Source organism: Sardina pilchardus, chromosome 16 (assembly GCF_963854185.1).
Source record: "Sardina pilchardus chromosome 16, fSarPil1.1, whole genome shotgun sequence".
NCBI classification, from domain to species: domain Eukaryota; kingdom Metazoa; phylum Chordata; class Actinopteri; order Clupeiformes; family Clupeidae; genus Sardina; species Sardina pilchardus.
The window spans coordinates 3,110,829-3,129,294 of record NC_085009.1 but is presented as its reverse complement, the minus strand read 5'-3'; the positions used below and the strand labels follow the sequence as shown (position 1 = coordinate 3,129,294).

Here is an 18,466-nt window from a genome sequence, read left to right as displayed (position 1 = left end):
CGAGAGGTTGATGCTACAGATACTCTTTGTTCTACGCTGGCATCTTATCTGAACACTCCATGTCCAAGAAAAACCCTATCCATATCACCGATGGCTCACTAACAGTATCTGTAAAAGTATGACAGGAACTTAAGCTGCTGAGAGAAAATTGTGTAAATCCAGAGAAGCCAATGATTCAGTAACTGCCTGTCTTTGATATCTTCCTTTTCAAACACAGTTACGCTTGCTAAAAATCACAGTGCATAGTAAGCTGACCTACCATCTTGTGTAGTAAGACATTTACAGATTATGGCAGCCAGAATTCAATTCAGAACCCTCATTCTTGCCTATAGGACACTTACTGGATCTGCGCCTTGGTGTCTTAACTCCATGATTCAGCTCTATGTCCCACTGCAGTCCATTGATGGGCATCTGCTATGTCTGTCTTCCATCAACACTAATAGGTCATGAGACCTCTCTTCTGTGATCCCTTGTTGGTGGAATGATTTATCTACTAATCTTCATTTAGCAATTATTTTAGGCTCTTCAGGGAGTGTCTTGAAGAGCCTAAAGCAATGTCGTACAGAGTTTGGTTTGTTTATGGTTATTGTTTTTATTCTGTTGAATTTTATTTAGTCTATTACTAATATTGATACCTCACTAATAATGATGCTTTTTAGGCGATAGGACTACTTTAAACTGTTCATTTTAGTGTTATTGTAATGTTTATTGATATCAATGTACTGTGAGTCGTTTTGGACAAAAGCATCTGCTAAGAACCATAAGCGAGCATAGGCATCCTATCTTATTTAGTCAATATCTGCATAGGGATGTGATCAATGGGGTGAGGTTAAAATTGTGTTCTGCTATGATGTTTTTCTTTAATAGCCCAACAGCTTGAGAGATTTAGACTGCTGAACCCCAGTTGTAATTCAGTATCTTTACTCTACATCTTGTTGCTTAGCAACAAGTGAACACTGATGAAAACAAATGTAACATTTCAGACGAACATCCCGCATTCCAACTGGAGAGTGGGAAGTTATCACAGTCTTTATGATTGTGGTTAGTAACTGCAAGTGTTTGTGTATGTAAGCCTTGTGTATATGTTTTACTAGGCTGGTTGCACAGATCCATGATGAACTTCTGTTTGAGGTGGAGGAACACCAGCTTCAGGAGTTTGCCTGTGAGTTTGCACCTGTCACCTTGTTGCATCACAGTTTCTGTCCTTTCATGCGGACACACACACACACACACCACACATCAAGAAAAACAGCTTCCAGCTCAGAAGTTTTTCTTCAGTCACGCTAACATGAACCTGACAGACTCTTGAAAGCAGGAGCTACTTACTATGCTAAGTAACAGGACAGTCATCCAAATTATGAACAGAATGTGAACTTGAAGGATACAAAGTCACACAAACATATCTTCTGAAGATGAGCCAAACATGTGTTGACTTTGCCCTGAGGGAAATGAAAATGAAAGCAAAACTCACAGTTGATCTACTAAATGAACCGCCTCAAAAGATGTAGCGCGGCCACTCAGATGATGACTGACAACGATGTTTCTCTTATCAGTCTACTGACAAGTGAGATATGTACATACAAATGAATAAGAGCCTATTAGATAAATGAAGATTTGAATTTAAAAAAGGTTATTACAATGTCATTATGATGTTATTAACTATCATGATTTCATTGTAGCTCTCTTTACAATTAATATTGAATGGTGTGTCTGTAGTTAATGAAATGTGTATGTCCATGTGTGGGTCATTTGGGCTTTTAAAAATGCGTTTTCAAACTGATCTCTACAAATAGACAGAATGCATTTTTCTAAAAAGTTGGAAGACTGTGTTTAAACAAGTCTTAATGGCTGTGCAACATTTACAAGTGTTTTAATATTTTTTACTGTATTTGCAATTTCACCACCCATGTCAGGTGGCAGAATAAAACGTTTCTAAAAGCAAACAAACATACAAACAAACAAAAAAACACTTGTTTAGTTTACCTGAGAGTGACTGCAGTACTTAACAGTTTATTATTTTGTAGTTGACCTTGGTAATGAATACTTTATTGTAGAGGGCAGGTAATTTGGTTTTCCAACATCCAACTTTACATTCAAAATGTGAATGTTATTTACAATTTTAAAAAGTATATTGTTTAATAGAATAATTACGGTGAGTACAACACATTTTTCAACTATTTTTTCACTTTAATGTACTATTTCTTGGTATTTTACCTGGTGGCACCACCTGACGATGCATTTGTGTTGCCTAACTTCTGCTATTAATTTCAAGTTATACATGCATCTGTTATCAAGTTCATCCATTCAATTTTCCAATACAATAGTCTGATAATAAAATGATTTTGTCTTAGTTTTACATTGGTTGTACCTCTTGACATGTACAAGTCCAACTATGAAGAGAAAGTAGCTATTTTATCAATATTTGAGAGATTTACAAACATTTCACTCATCAGTAAAAGTGACATATCTTGTTTTCTCTTTTTTCTCTTCAATTCAAAATAAACATATATTTTTAATTTCCTTACTTTTTAAATTCTATATGTAAAACTTTTCACAGTGTTAATTTGCGCCACCTGACCTTTTAAATGATTTTTTATGATAAACCGAAAATATGTTAACATTGTTTTATAGAGTAAAATTATGCTAGTTTAGGAATCATTTAAAATTATTTCAGAGCAAAGTAATGGATGCATGTCTGCATGTCACGTCATTGACCCGCTTGTCTGTGTGCACATGTATGTGTTCTAGTGTTGGTGAAGAGTACCATGGAGTCTCTCCAGCACATAGACAGCCTTGGAGTTCATCTGACTGTGAGTCCTGTGTGTGTGTGTGTGTGTGTGTGTGTGTGTGTGTGTGTGTGTGTGTGTGTGTGTGTGTGTGTGTGTGTGTGTGTGTGTGTGTGTGTGTGTGTGTGTGTGTGTGTGTGTGTGTGTGTGTGTGTGTGTGTGTGTGTGTGTGTGTGTGTGTGTGTGTGTGTGTGTGTGTGTGTGTGTGAGAGTGCTTGGGCTTGCATTCAAATCATAAGTATGTGCATGTGTGTATGTGAGGTTGCTATGTTTGATTTCCTGTGTCTGCTGTGTGTGTGTGTGTGTGTGTGTGTGTGTGTGTGTGTGTGTGTGTGTCCTAGGTCCCCCTGAAGGTGGTGGTGTCAAGTGGATCTTCTTGGGGTTCCATGTCTGAGTTGTCCCTCCCATGCACTTCTCCCTCCACCTGACTGGTCTCTTTCTGTCTTTTTTCATTGACTCTTTCTTTCTCTCCTCTGTTACTCTCTTTTCTCTTTACTTCTTTCTTTGGGGTTCCTACCATTCTGTTCCTCCTTCTCTTTGCATCACGCCTTCCGTTACATCCCCTCTTGTCAGCCATTTCCCTTCTCCTCTGCTTAATTCATTACTCTTTCACTCACTTGCTCACTCCCTCCTTCTCGCTTTTTCTGCTGCATCCCGTTGCCGTGGTAACCAAGCAGCTGCAGCTCCTCTAGCACTCTCGTCCGTATCCGAGGGCAACGGCAGGAGATCCAGACTGGATCACACCAGTCCCTCTTTTTTTGGTCTACTTATCCTCCTTCTCTCTCTCTCTCTTTCTCTCTTTTCTCCACCACTTTGAAAATAGTTTCGTTCCATCTCTTTTGTTGATGTGCTTTCATCTACTTGCCTGCTCATCCCTGTATTTTGTTAACCAGGGAGAAACTAAAGGCTAATTGATACATTTTATTAATTTGTTGTGTCAAATATCTTTAAACATGTGATTAATGTATTTCTATAATGTATTTGCATGCATACCATTTATTTATATATTCATACATTAATACATTGATTCAGTACTTTATATTGTGTCCAGTTGTCCAGTATGTCCTAATTGTGTATTGTCATTGTGGTGCTGCTGGCCAGGAGACTGACTGAGAGCTCCACTTGTCTCTTGATGACCCCAGTGAACTTATCCCTCTCCTGGCTAAGATTGGGGTGTGAGGCCAGTTACAGCGGCAGAGTTAGGCAAACAGCCACCCCACTCTCTGGTACAAACTCACCACACAAATTCCTCTAAACTCCTATCGCTCTTTTTGTTTGCTGTAGTTGACAGCCTCATTGTGTTCTCTTTCACAGCGAACACAATTCATTGAGTTGTCATTGAGTTCTCTTTCACAGCCTCTACTCACAGGCACTCTGACACACACACACACACATACACACACACACACACACACACACACACACACACACACACACACACACACACACACACACACACACATTCACACAGAAGTGCGCCCATAGCACTGCCAGGCCCACTGACCCAGTTTTTCTGGGGCTGGCAGGGGCACCAGGTCCCCATAGCCGTTTCAGTGCCCCAAACACACACACACACACACACACACACATACACACGTCACACACACACGTCTCACACACACACACACACACACACACACATTCTTTCCCTTAAACACAGTCTTTATCCTTCTCATTCACACATGTCTACATCATTTAAAGCCTAAGCATGCTAAAAGCCGTAATGTACGTCTATATTTGTCTTAGTCCTTCAAATCTAGAATGCTGCAGTCAAAAATTTCATGCACTGACATTATACAGATGAAAAATTTGACTTTTTCGTACTGACAAAAGTTTCAGACTCAGTGTGCAATTATGACTCACACAACCTGAGGTCATATTTATTTTTTATTTGACAATTTTGCACAAAAATATGGAGTATGCAAAGTAGGGCTGTGGAATTAATCGATTAATCGTGATAATGACAATAACACAATCAAAGTATAATGATTATTTTGCTACATTCAGTTTCATATCAATGCTCTTCTTTTGTCTTGAGTTGCCATGTGCATTATCTTTTTACATGTTTTTTTTTCTTGTTGGATTATATTTAAGATTCAATTTATCAATGGAAAAAAAAAGAAATTGAATATGGAGGATAGCTCCAAAATCATGTAGTCACGTTTAATAATCTCAATATTTATTTATTTATTTTTTTTTTTTAAGTATATTTTTTGGGCTTTTTGTGCCTTTAATTATGACAGGACAGTAGAGAGAGACAGGAAGCGAATGGGTGAGAGAGTCGGGGTGGGATCCGGAAAGGGCCTCGGGGCGGGAATCGAACCCGGGTCGCCGGCGTGTGGTGCAGGTACCCCAGCCAGTTGCGCCACGGCTGGGGCCTAATAACCTCAATATTAAACAAAATAATTGTGATAATGATTTTTTTCCATAATCGAGCAGCCCTAATGCAAAGGCCTTAAATCAATGGCCACACTTTTTGCATATGTTTTAGACTTATGAAACTATGAACCTACGGTAGTACTGTCTTGTCCATATTAGTAGACTGACTGCAGACAGCATAGCCAGGCTAGTTGGAAATAGCCTAGAAATATAGATGCACCCTAGCGGCTGAAAACGGAATTTGCAGCCAGAGTCGTCTTGCAACTCTCTGGCTAGCGAGCTGGAAAAAACAATCTTTGGTCAGGCCAATCACATTGTGTATAGTTGGTGGGCGGGCTTAACGTAATGACGACAGTACTTGAGAACATAGAAGTTGGCTGCTGCCGGCGAAAAGTGGGCGCGACTCTGAGCTAAGCTTTTTTTTGAGAAAAGAGCAAAGAACGGCACTGAAGTCATTCCTAGAAAAGAAAGATGTATTCGTTGTAGATGTATGAGTTTTGGCAACCAGATACGACAAAAGTTTGATGTACCAAGTAGCTCCGCTGATGGGAAAATGCATGGGTGTCATGGGTTGTAGCACTGTCCTATTGTGTGCAGAGGGATTTGAAAGACAACTGTTTATCCCGCCCTTCGAATTGAGTCCTGCCAATGTTGTGTTCCCAGACCCAACATCTCGATGTGAGTCTGGATTGCCAGGTTAAGTTTGAAAGGGGCCGCCCAAACAATCTCAACAACTGGGCCAGTTATAGCTGTTTGACTACCACCTCAAATGTGCATTAATTTCTGTTAACCAAACGCCATGTCGTCCATTATCCCTTTCTTGATTAATCCTAGAATGAATCCTTTGTGATCAGAATGCTAAAGTAACATATCCCTCTATCCTGCATTGGTGTGATGTGTTGACACTTCGAAGAAGTACAGCTGAAGTTCTCATTATAGTATAGTTATCCAATGAGATGAAAGGAATTTAGTTGTGAATCAAACAACACACTTCCGTGAAAAGCCACTTCAATGTTTGTGTGCTATTTGTTTTTTGGGGGGTGGGGTTTAGTAATGAGCCCCTGGAGTGTTCTGTTCACCTATGAATTGTTTGCAGCTTGCAGATGGTTCTACCGTGATCCATCTTTGGCTCTGGCAAGAGAGTGAATACTTTCTGGTTGGCAAGAACCAAAATGAGATGCTGTTATTTTCTGCTGATATGATTTGACGTGAAACCTCCATTTGCATACTGAATGCTGTATTGAAATCGGTACCACCCATCTATTGAACCCAGTGTGATTGAGTACTCTCACACACACACACCTTTATAATACTTTTCCTAAAGGGTCCGTAAGGGACATGTGTGTATCTATCAGTCCCAAAGGCCCACCCCCATCCTGTCAGAATAAAAGCCTGAGATGAGGGTCTAAGAGAAGGTGTGTGTGTTATGGATTTGTAATTGATACTCTCAGAAGCCAAAGGTCAGACTAAAGACTATTGTTGTCAGGGCAACAGAGTGATATCAAGGCCCCCATTGCTGTGTTTAAGGAGGGGGGTGACTCCTGGGTTATATGCGGACAGCTAAGTGAGGCAAGTGTATGTGTTTGTGCATAGCTTGTTGTGCATGCCTTCTGTGTCTGAGCATGTATGGCTAGATGGCAATATTACTTAAAGTTAATGTATAACTTCAGAAGACCATTCAAGCTTTATGTGTTTTTAATTGATACAATATGTACATCCAGTTCTTTCATAATGCAGGAAATCTGTTCTTTACATCTTTACAATGTTTCCTGTGCGTTCATTCAACTAAAGAGGGTGAAGAGGAGTTGGTTTTAATCTGAAATTACAGCAGTTCTCAAAGAAACATCCAGAAAGAAAGTGTAATTGAGAAAACAAATGGAAATGACCAGGGGAAAAAAAGACTTACACCTGTAAATACAAACAGCCTCAGAGAGCCAGCTCCCCCTGCAACTACATGAGGGGTTATCTCATCCCATCTCCAAACACTCTCACTCACACACACATGCACACACACACATACACGCACACATGTCAGTCCCCTCATGTGGCTGCATACCTTTTCCTTATGTGCTTTTTTGTGGGTTTCCGATTCCCTAGTGACCAACAAAGGCCACAAGGTCAGGACCCAGAGATGATGGGGGAGGGGTTAGGGGAGATCAAAGGTAACGTAAGCCTTTGATTGGCTCTACAGCAGAGCAGGGGCCTTCTAACTATTAGCATAGCCGCTAACATCCCCGTAGTTTTCAATTGAGTGACTGTTAGCATTCATGCTACTACAGACAGACCCTTGCTAAGCCTGAAGCTTGGAGAACAGACTGGGGACTTGAAAGCTGTGACCAGATTAAGCTGGTCAGATTTGAATTCAGTTAGCCTGGCCTGGCTTGAAAAGTCTGCCAGTAGCCGCAGTTGTTAAATGTGTTTTTTGTTTATTTTCCCCATCTTTGTAAACATTTTAAAGTAAGGCTAATTTTTTTTTCAATATAGTTTCTGTTACAAAAGGACCATAAAATATCCCCCGGATGCTATTTACAGTAAAATACACTTTACAACTTTACATTTATTAAAATGTGAATAAAAAAGTAATATATATGTTTTAATTCTTGCCAGAAAATCATAAAAGCTTTGTATTAGTTAGCCATTGAGATGCAGCATAGAGTGCTCCCAGCACTAGGAGGGGAAAATATTGTCTTACTTGCATTTCATCCATAGTGATCAATACTGTGAAATTAGTTTCATGACATGCTCCAGTCCCAGTGACTTGGGATAGAGGGCTGTGTGAAACTGACCAATCAGAGCTCAGAATGGTGACAGCTTTCAGGCACCCCACCCCATCCCCATTATTACAGGACGAGTGATGGTTCTATCCGCCAAGGAGTCTGGCAGTCTGTGCAACACACAATTAACTGGAGAATTAATCCTCAAAACAACAGAAACAAAAAAAACAGAAACATTGGGTATGTTGTCGGAGTTAGGAAAAAAATAAATGATAATTAAAAACGGGGTGGAAAAAAAACATCATTGCACAATCACAACCAATCAGGCCTTCACTTGCCCATGGTGATGTTGCCATGCCAACAATAATAGCATCACAGCGACTGTCAGGCATGTGTAGGATTAAGGGATAGAACACCAATGCAGCATACTTATTTTATGTTTTGTTTTATATATTTTTTTGCGTTTCGTAACCTCGGGGTTGGTTGGTGTGGATCTTTTATTGCTTGAGAAGATGGCACGTGGGCAGGGCACAAGAGCAGGTGAGCGCTTTGCACACACTTGTAAGACAGAACAGTGGGAAAAAATGCAGCAAATATCCCTCACCTTTGGCAAATTACATCCTTCAAAACAAAGACCAAAAAAAAAATAATACACAAATCATTGTAATACAATATATATATGAGCATTCATTTACATACAGATGCATATAGTACAAGATTAGCAAAAAAGCAGTTACAATTTTAAAAAATAACCTATGAAGCAAAATAATTATGAAGACACATTTTTTTGTACCACAAGTGCTTCAGCATTCTTGGCACCTGCAGCTGTAGATGAAAAGGGTGCTTTCCATCTGGAAAGTCAGAAATGGAGGGAGGGGGAGAGAGAGAGAAAGAAAGGGAGATACAGAGAGAAAAGGTTTCACATTTTGGCATGTCCAGTTGTACCATCCTGCTGTTCCCAGAGGTGGGGAACGTAGGGCAGCCTTGCTGAACCAGCAGTGAGGCCTCCCCCTCTTATACCCCCCACACATTCTCACAATGGAACGTTCCAGTGGCAGCCATCTTCTCTAGCACGTTACTGAGGTCCATTTTAGTGTCTCTCCTTCTCTCTTCCCTCTCAGTCAGTAGGACTACGGCAGCTGCACACAAAAGCCATTCTTTCATGTGCTCCAGGAAAAAAAGAAGGGGGTAGTTCTCAGCTGCTCTTTCAAGTGTTTCCTTTTGTTGTGTTTCCATTCATCAGTTCATTGATAGCAAAAAGCAAAAGAAAGGCCGGAGAGGAAAGAAAACATTCGGGCCTTGAGATTAACAGAGCCACAGGGAGACAGAAACAAATGAATCAGAGCAGTTTGTAAAACATCGGATGATCAGACAGCCATCTTGCCAATATCATGCAACAGCCCCGCCTACATTCGTTGAGAGCATCGAGCTTCAGCCAATCAAAGCGCTCCTCTTATCACTAACAAGTGTCTAGATTGGCTTGCCCCGTGGAATTTCCTATAATATTAGCTGAGCTAACATGAAAAATCAAGCTGATATGGTGTTAGTGTACAACCAAAAGTTACATTATGGCTATCCGTTTTCCTTCCTGCTCTCCTTTCCTTTGCAACCTTGACGAGGGGGTTCACTACACAGGCTAAAATATATTGAAGATGGTCAAGCCAGTCTGTGTTCTAATTCTATCTACCATCATTTTCTATTGTAGACGTGGCTGTTGAGTCAGCAGTAGTCATTCTGATCATAGCATAAGACCTTGCAGAATTACCTCTACCATCCACACAGACATCTTTCCCTTGCTTACACATGGTTTGCCTACAAGAAGTCTCAGACTTGTACACTCTGAAGTGTATTCTTAAGAGACGGTCAGTGGTTTGCGATCAAGGCAGGCATGCATGACAGCCAAATATGACATCCAGTAGCGTAGCTTTGTCATCTTTTTCCCCGAGGACCTTTAAACATGTTCTGCTCACAGTTTTTACATTCACATGGGCCGACCCTATGAGGTAACCTCTACAGTGACCCCCAAAAGGCTCTTTGATACAGAACTGACAGTTATGTAGATAGGAGGTGAAAAGATTCTCTGTCCCAATTCAGTGCCATTTGAGTTATCTGTGTCAGTGATATGTCTTCACTAAAGAGGGACAAAGACATCTGAGGCGCATGTCCCGAGGGAACAAGGTGTTTTGGAGACATCGTTTTGAGCATTTGGGAGAACAAGCTAAACCTGGACATTTAGAGGTCGTGGTGAAGAACTCTCCACTAGTGCTTATCAAAGGGAAATTGGTGCTTTGTTAGTCCAGTGACAAAACTTATGGCTCAGTTTGTGACTACACTGGAACTGGTTAGAATTCCAGTTCTAATTCCAGACAGTGCTAAAGGCATATTCTGTGGAATTCTGTTTTGAGCAGAACTCTAGAATTCCAGTTCTAATTCCAGACTGTGCTAAGGGCATACTCTGTGGAATTCTGTTTTGAGGGGTGACGTAAGCGATTAAGCATTTGTGTGCATTATGCCATCTTCAGATTAATCTGATCTAATCTGATCTAATGCTGAATGCCAGAATTACCAAACGAAGAAATGAAATGCTACAGTGAGATAAGCGGAAAAGAAACAAAAAATCTCTGGATGTTTTTTCTCCGTGAGTGAAGTGAAGACCCCCCACACACACATACACCGTTAAAGGCCTGAAACAGCAGTAAACTGAGATAACCGTAAAGGAAAATAAATAACTTTCCACTATTAAGACTTTCTTGTGAGCTAGGGTCGGTAGTGTTTTTTTCTTATTCACTTGTCAAAGACGTTCTCATGCAGTAATTTACAATAAGTTTTTTTTCTCTGAAAAGAAACACACATTTGTTTATATGCTCAGATAAGAAAAAAAAGCTATTCATGTTTTTCCTTTTTTTTAGACATAGGATAATTGTTGTCTTCAGGGCAGGCAGTGTACACACACCAGGCACAGACACATGCCAAAAACACTTGCATTGCTTTTTTTTTTTTGCATTCTACTCTTGCTGGCCGTGATGTCATCGTGGCAGATTAGCGATGTGTGTTTCTTGTTCCCTTGACCCCCCCTCTTTCCTCTTTTCTACCCCCTTGAATCAGGGTCCCCTCAACCCCCCCCCCCCCCCCCACACACACACACACACAAGCCTTCCCCTGGCCCTTTGTGGTAATATGATTGAGCCACAGTGCTTAGACTGCGGCGATGACATCACAGAGGGGCCACAATGGGGTTGGGTGACGAGCTCAGGTGAATAGAAGCAGCACAGCAAGCTGGATGGGGGAGCATGCGGGGTGGAGGGGGGTCTCACAAAGATGGGAAGTCTGAATGGGGCAGGGTGGGGGGTAGGTCTAGCTCAGGGTTGCAGTCAGATCCATGGAATGGGGGGTGGGGTAAAGGACGAGTACAGAAGTCAAGTCAGGGAAGGTCTGCAGGGTCATGTAGTTTTCTTGCATTACTACTTTTTGTACTTCTACGCAATTTTTTTTTAGTTCTTTTTTATTATTATTTATTATTAATTATTTATCACATTTTAGGTTTAGTTACTTTATACAAGAGTATGTCACAAATGAGGCTTGTGTTGAATCTCCCAGTGCTGGTTCTGTTTGGATATGGAGAGACCTGGCGATATGCATTTTCACAGCATACACATACGTATATTCATCTACGTTTATAAATATTGGTATACTGTGTATATATGTTGTATAATTTGTCATATATCCAAATTATTCACATTTTGTGCTCAGATGCCTTTCAAGACGCAAACTCTTAATATTTTTTCTTTCCAAGTCTTTTTTCCAATAGCTTGGAGACTGCAAACTTTTTGTGTTTTCAAATACTGTACTTTGTGTTAAAGAAAATTTCATTTTGTTTTAAACATATTGCTTTTAGGTGTTGCAATATCAGTCAGGAAATCCCTTTTCTCCTATATTAATGTAGTTATAAATTTTGAAAAAGTTTCATGAAACAAAATTATCAAAATGAGTCATAAAAATTCACCTAACCACTAATTATGCAGATGCCTGCAGTTACGCGTTTAGCTCTTCATTTGAATCACACACTTGTTTTTTAATATGCGTGTGCGTGTGTGTATGGGGAAAGACAAATATTTATCTTTCCTCCCTTTAAGAGCTGAGTATATCAAGTCAGTTTGGCTCAACCATAAAGATGCAACAGTTTCTCTAAAAAAGAGAACACTGACAGGCTGTGGAGAACATATTAAGCCATTGCCCTTTCTGCCCAATCAACTGATTGTAGTCTCACAGTTGATTATGTTTGAGATGTTTGAGACTTGCTCTGGTTTGAAGTGTCTCCACAGGACAGGGCTGTTCCTGGGATGGAGAGCACAAGCAGAAATGCTGAGATTGGTGGATAGTCCTTCATCTTACTAACACTCTTAGAGACTGGGGCATCTTCCACTGCTAACAGGTAGAGAGACTGGACGTGATAGACCAATCGCTAGCACTGCTAAGTTCTCAACATTCTTCTTCTGTGAGGGGAGTTAGGTGTTTGGACTATTTTTTTTATACAGACACGCACACACATACACATAAAATTACAGTTTACAGGGCCTATGGTGGACAAGGGAAGGCGGGTTTAAAGGATGAATGAAAACATTAATGAGAGGAATACAGGCTTTAAACAAAAGAGAGAGGGCCTTTCAAAGAGATGTATAATGGCAAAGTGTCAGGAAGAGCTTCCAAGTAGGAAGAGTACTGGGACACTCTAACTGTCCCTTCGTCCCTCTTCCTCTCATACACTCACTTTTCTACACACTCACACACTCACACACACACACACACACACGTTTATGAATGACTTGCTGTGCTTCAGTCATGACCCCCATTCGTGGCTGCAGGGGCCAATATCTGTCCCCTGGCTTGCTCAAGAATGGTCGCCTTGGTGATGGAATGCCACGGGAGTGGTCTGCCCCTGTCTCTGCCGACCAAAACAAAATGGCCACCAGGGGCAGACAGGGGCCGGATGGGTGGGCCGCGTGCAGGGCTTTTGTCTGGAGAGGAAGTGAATGGTTGGAACTGGTGGAATGCTGATGATCCAAATGGAGGGTGAAACGTGGATGAATGGCAGGGGGATCGAATAACAGAAGGACGAAGGATGGGGAAAAACACAAGAGCAATTGAAAGAAACGGTCCCATTTGTTCAACAGAAGAAAAACAAAAAAAAACAAAGAAAGAAAAAAATATGACATCAAGTGATCTAAATGTACAGAGGTACTACTGCTTGTTGCCTGAACACTCACAATGCTATTGTTTTCTTTTGAAGTATAAAATAAAAAGATTATCTGGGGGGAAAAAAAGCCAAAGAGGGTTTCTGGTGGAGGGGTAGCCAAAAATCATTGCCTGAAGACTTTTACTTTCCTTCTTTCTTCCTCTCTCTCTTTCCTCCCCTCTCCTTCTCCTCTTCCCCCCTCTCTGTCTCATATCTCCTCTCTGCTATCTCTCGCTCGCTCTTCTCTCTCTCTCTCTCTCTCCGCCTCACTCTTCGTGGAGCTGCAAGCGGTAGCGGTGGTAGCGGATCTGGAAGAAGAGGCTCTGGAGCGTGGAGCGTGGCGTGCCGGGGAGCGTGTGGTCCTGGCTCTCGCCGGCGTGCCGGAACCCGAGCGACTCGTACAGCTTGTGCGCCGCCAGCTTGACGGCGGTGGTGCCCAGGACGACGGCCGAGTAGTTGTTGAGCACGGCGAACTCCAGCACACGCCGGCCCAGCGCCTTGGCGATGCCCTTGCCCCGGTAGCGCGAGTCCACCGACATGCGCCGCAGCTCGACCGTGTTGTCGTCCTCGCGCCCTTGTGCCGCCACGATGCCCACGATGCGGCCCTCCAGCATGGCCACCCAGAAGCACGACCCTGGAGAGAGAGAGGGAGAGAGGGGCACATGGACACGGTCAACACCACGATTATCACCATCGTAGGCAAGTCACACTCAATCACAGTGGTTAGGCTATCATTTCAAAGGTTATACAGTTATATTTTTCCCTTATAATTGCTGTAGTTATGCTGACAATATGGAAGAAGCACACAACCACCATGCTTATACTGTCATGACAGTTAGACGTAATCACAGTGGTTATGCTAACAGATGCCATGGCAATATTAACTTCACAGTTGTACTCTCAACCACTCTTTGTGTGGTTATGAACAGATAGGACCTATGATGCCTACTGTCAGTTCTTTTTAATGCAGATGATACACTTGTTCTCAGTCTCACTTCATTATTCATGCCTGTCCACTCCAGTCATATGATTACACTATCATTACAATTGCACACTCAATCACGATGGTTATGCTAAGAATTCACTATGCCCAGTCTAAATTCAGCACTGCTCCCCTAACCCCTTCAAATTCAAATGATAGACTTTATTATTTTAGATATCAGTTGTTAGTGAGGGATGTAATTATTTACAGTTAACCATCAGATCATCAAATATCGTGTCATATTTTCAGCTCAGAGGACAAGGGCTAATATGTTCCCTTGCTCTCTTATGCATGTAAACTTTGGCTAGATTGCTCAACTATAAATACAGTTTCCATGGTAACACTCTGCCAAAGATGGTGCCCTGGCTTTCTCACTACATCCCTTGCTGTCTGGTGTAAAGTAGCCACCTGGGTTGCCTTGGCAACTCTAATGCACATGATTGTCAGCACTTCATTGTGTACACTTGATCAAGAAACAAAGAGAGAATGTGGTAGGTGTTTTTTGTGTGTGAATCCTGATAAGGCATAGCTGTTTGGTGACAGAGGTCACCGTGGAAATCTGTGGTAATGGCTGGCATTATTGTGTGCAGCGTGAACGTAAATGATGGTGTGGGCCTGTGTCTATGTGTGAGAGAGAGAGAGTGACGAGTGCTACTCAAATGGCTGTGATGAAATAGTACGACTTCTTAACAGTGAGCTAACGTGAATGAAAGAGAGAATAAGAGATGAGAACACAGACAATGAAAAAGGGTGAGTCTGCTTTGCATCATACAGTACACCAAGCACAACAGCACAGGAGCATGCTCAAGAGGACACCCACAGCACTGAGGAACACAAGCAATTATGGTTGTGTGTCTATACCCTGCTAGCTTTTTTGTCAGCATGCCAGGTGCATGTAAATACAAATATGATCTGTTGTCCAATACACACACACACACATACTCACACACACACACGCACACACACACACACACACACACACACACACACACAGTTACATTAGCACAGCAACAAATGAGCTGGTTTGTGCCTGTTGCATAACCCCAAACGGCTGTGTCAGCTCTGTGTCGCTCGAACACACAGCGGGCACGCACACACACACACCATGCTGCAATATGAAAGAGCTGTGTCAGCTCACACACTCTCACACTCACATTCTCACACACACACACACACACACACACACACATAGCTGTAATCCCTAACGTCTGTGTCAGCTCCCCGCAGTGTAGTCAATTGCTGGATCAATACCACTGCTGGCCTCTGAGAACCTTAGTCTGAACAAAAGTGTGGGTGTGTGCACAGTGCACACACCCTGATGCATAACCTGCTCAACCATCATCCCCCCGTTACATAGTCTCCTCCTCATTAACGTAAAGAATCAGGGACTGACTAGAGGTTGAGATCGTGCAGAATTACTATAATCTACAAGCTACAGGCAAAACCTAGTCTTCAAAACCACCTCTCCTGTCTTTCTCCCTCATCAAAGACTTACACAATATAAAGGAGATACATGAAACAGGGAAAAAGATGCTGATAAATTGTGGCTTTCCACATTTGGCTTTCTTAGAATTAAGAAACAAAAAGATCAGAGACATCTTTTTGGTCACGCTAAGATCCATCGCAGAAAGCCTCCTGTGTGGCCCATCTGTTTAGGGTGGTGTGTGTGGTCTGCGCGTGTGTGTGCGTGCGTGTGTGTGCGTGCGTGTGTGTGGAGGGGGGGTGGTGGTAGCAAGGGCAGCAGAGGGTGAGTGTGAGGTCCCAAAGTGGTGCCGTGACTCCTGCGATGTGGCGCGGGCGCATTGCGTCAGCGCAGCTCCGTAGATTATGACCCCTGTGTCTGTGGGGATTAGGGGATTAAGCCCCCTGCTCTGTACGACGCGCAACAAAACAAACATCACACACACACACACACCACCACCGTGCTGTGACCGCAGCATGCTTGATGGAGGGAGAGAGAGAGAGGGAGAGGGAGGGAGGGAGGGAGAATGGGTGAGTGAGAGAAAGGATGGGTGAGAGAGGAGGGGAGAGGGAGACAGGAGGCAAAGTGAGAGAGGCAGAGGAGTGAATGTTTGTTTTGTTGTAGGACCCAGGAGGCCGAGTGTAATCCAGTGATGTTGGCATTTGGTGGCAGATTTGACTGATTAAAGGGCAGATTTGAGAGTCACTGACTCACTGTGTGTGTGTGCGTGCATGTGTGTGTGTGTGTGTGGGAGAGGAGGCTCTTTTTGGTCTGTAGTTTCACAGAAGTGCGAGAGTGTCTTGGGCTCCCACATGTTAAGTATGCCATGTGAGCTGGAGCACAGGCTGCAGAATGGCCTGACTCCTGACACTGACCCGGTCGTCCTACTACTGCACCCCAGTGCCCTGAACTCCACTGCCTGTCCTGTGCAGAGGGGGCGGCTCCGGAGAAGTGGCTGTTGACCACAGGGATCCTAAGGCTATTAGAGTGAATGACTACACATGCCTTCCTTCTCTGAGGCAGCCAATGTCAGGTGCAGTCTCTTAGTCTTTCTCTCTCTATCTCTTTCTCTCTTTCTTTCTCCCTCTCTCTCGCTCTCTCTCTTGCGCTCACTCTCACTCTCTCACACACAAGCACCTCCATCTGTCTTTGCCCCTGACCTGTGCCAAAGAAATTAAGACTGTGTGTGTGTGTGTGTGCGCATGTGAGTGGTTGGTGCATTGGCAAACCTGCCCCTCTCTCACTTACACACCCTGTTCAGTGCTTGAGTGTAAACCTGCTGAAAAAGGGCTCACACTTGCACACACTCACACACACACACCCATACATGTTGCGGTAATTAAGAATGAATATCATCTTGATGCAGAGGATATTACTGCGTCTTTTAAGGCCAATTTCTTTTAGCAATTGCTTTGGATGATGACTGGAGCTTGACTGGCTTTCACAGCTTGAAAAGCTGTTTGTGTGTGTGCGGGTGTGTGTGTGTGTGTGTGTGTGTGTGTGTGTGTGTGTGTGTGTGTGTGTGTGTGTGTGTGTGTGTGTGTGTGTGTGTGTGTGTGTGTGTGTGTGTGTGTGTGTGTGTGTGTGTGTGTGTGTGTGTGTGTGTGTGTGTGTGTGTGTGTGTGTGTGTGTGTGTCTGTCCGTCCGTCCGACCACCCATCAGATCAGCAAGGAGAGACAGAAGGTGAGGCTAGACAAGTGTCTGGAGACACACTGCGCCAAGTACACACACACACACACACGCACACACACACACACACACACACACACACACACACACAGAGACTGTCCTGGGCTAGTCTACATCTTCCATGAAAGGAAAAGGAGAATGATGGGATTAGATCTTCTAATCTGTAAAATGAACATCTAACTGCCAACATCTCATTTGTCTAGTCTGCTAAGGGGGAATCATCATGGTTGAAAGTCTCTGTGTATGTGTGTGTGTGTGTGTGTGTGTGTCTGTCTGTCCGTCCATCTGTCAGTCTGTGTGTGTGTGTGTGTGTCGTGTACAAGAGAGGGAGTGAGTGTTTATGTGTTTAATGTGTGTGGCTAAAAGCCAAACAAGAACATCCTCATTATTTTACTTTTATATGTAAAAGAGAAAGTGTGTGCGTGTGTACTTCTTTTTTTTCTCTTAAACATTTTAAGTACTATCATTACTTTGATCTCCCAGATTACTGTGTGTGTGTGTGTGTGTGTGTGTGTGTGTGTGTGTGTGTGTGAGAGAGAAAGAAAGTGTGTGGGGGGGCTTATCCATCATGAGCTAGATGTGATCAGATCAGATGGGGCGGGTGTTTAATCAGATGCTGCAGATCAAATTCCCCCTCAAGTGCTTCCTGAAATGTGATGAGTGAGTGTGTCGGTGTGAGCGCGTGCAATAAGTGACAGGAGTGCAAAGCATGCTGGGATATCTGCATTGACCCTCCCTAGGGGGCAGAGAGCATGTGGGGAGTGTGTGTCTGCCTGTCTTTCTCTCTCTCTCACACACACACACACACACACACTTATGCGGGGCTACCCTGACCCTCTCTAGGGAGCAAGGGGCTTGCAGGGGGTAAAGATCTGCTGTCAGAGCTGCCCCGAGTCAGCGCTTTTCACGCTCTCCATCATTGCAGCCACGCCCAGACATACGACACACACACACACACACACACACAGCCGAACATATGGCACGCACACCACCACACGCAGATGCCCTTCACACATTATATGTACATTATACACTTGTACAATGCAAATGCTGAAGACGCTTACACGACACAAAATGCTAAAACATATATTACACACGCACACACAGACACATTTACATCAAAAGCCACACCCAAAACATATTATACATGCAAATGCATACAGGTTCTCTCCAAACGCATACACACACCCATTTCCATAGACATTTACATCAACATATAT

The 18,466-nt window shown here is 43.0% G+C and overlaps 2 protein-coding genes across 2 annotated transcripts in view; one reads left to right on the top strand and one right to left on the bottom strand.

Moving 5' to 3' along the window:
* Positions 1–3,775, top strand: part of poln (polymerase (DNA directed) nu) — a 69,543-nt gene extending 65,768 nt beyond the window's left edge. The window contains exons 21-23 of the mRNA XM_062517204.1: positions 1,095–1,162; positions 2,749–2,810; positions 3,128–3,775. Coding sequence (XP_062373188.1) covers positions 1,095–1,162; positions 2,749–2,810; positions 3,128–3,214 — 217 coding nt within the window. The 3' untranslated portion in view covers positions 3,215–3,775. The remainder of the gene's footprint in view (positions 1–1,094; positions 1,163–2,748; positions 2,811–3,127) is intronic.
* An 8,892-nt stretch (positions 3,776–12,667) lies between these two features.
* The window catches only part of nat8l (N-acetyltransferase 8-like), a 13,558-nt gene continuing 7,759 nt past the window's right edge, over positions 12,668–18,466 (bottom strand). Inside the window, exon 3 of the mRNA XM_062516569.1 lies at positions 12,668–13,746. Coding sequence (XP_062372553.1) covers positions 13,379–13,746 — 368 coding nt within the window. The 3' untranslated portion in view covers positions 12,668–13,378. The remainder of the gene's footprint in view (positions 13,747–18,466) is intronic.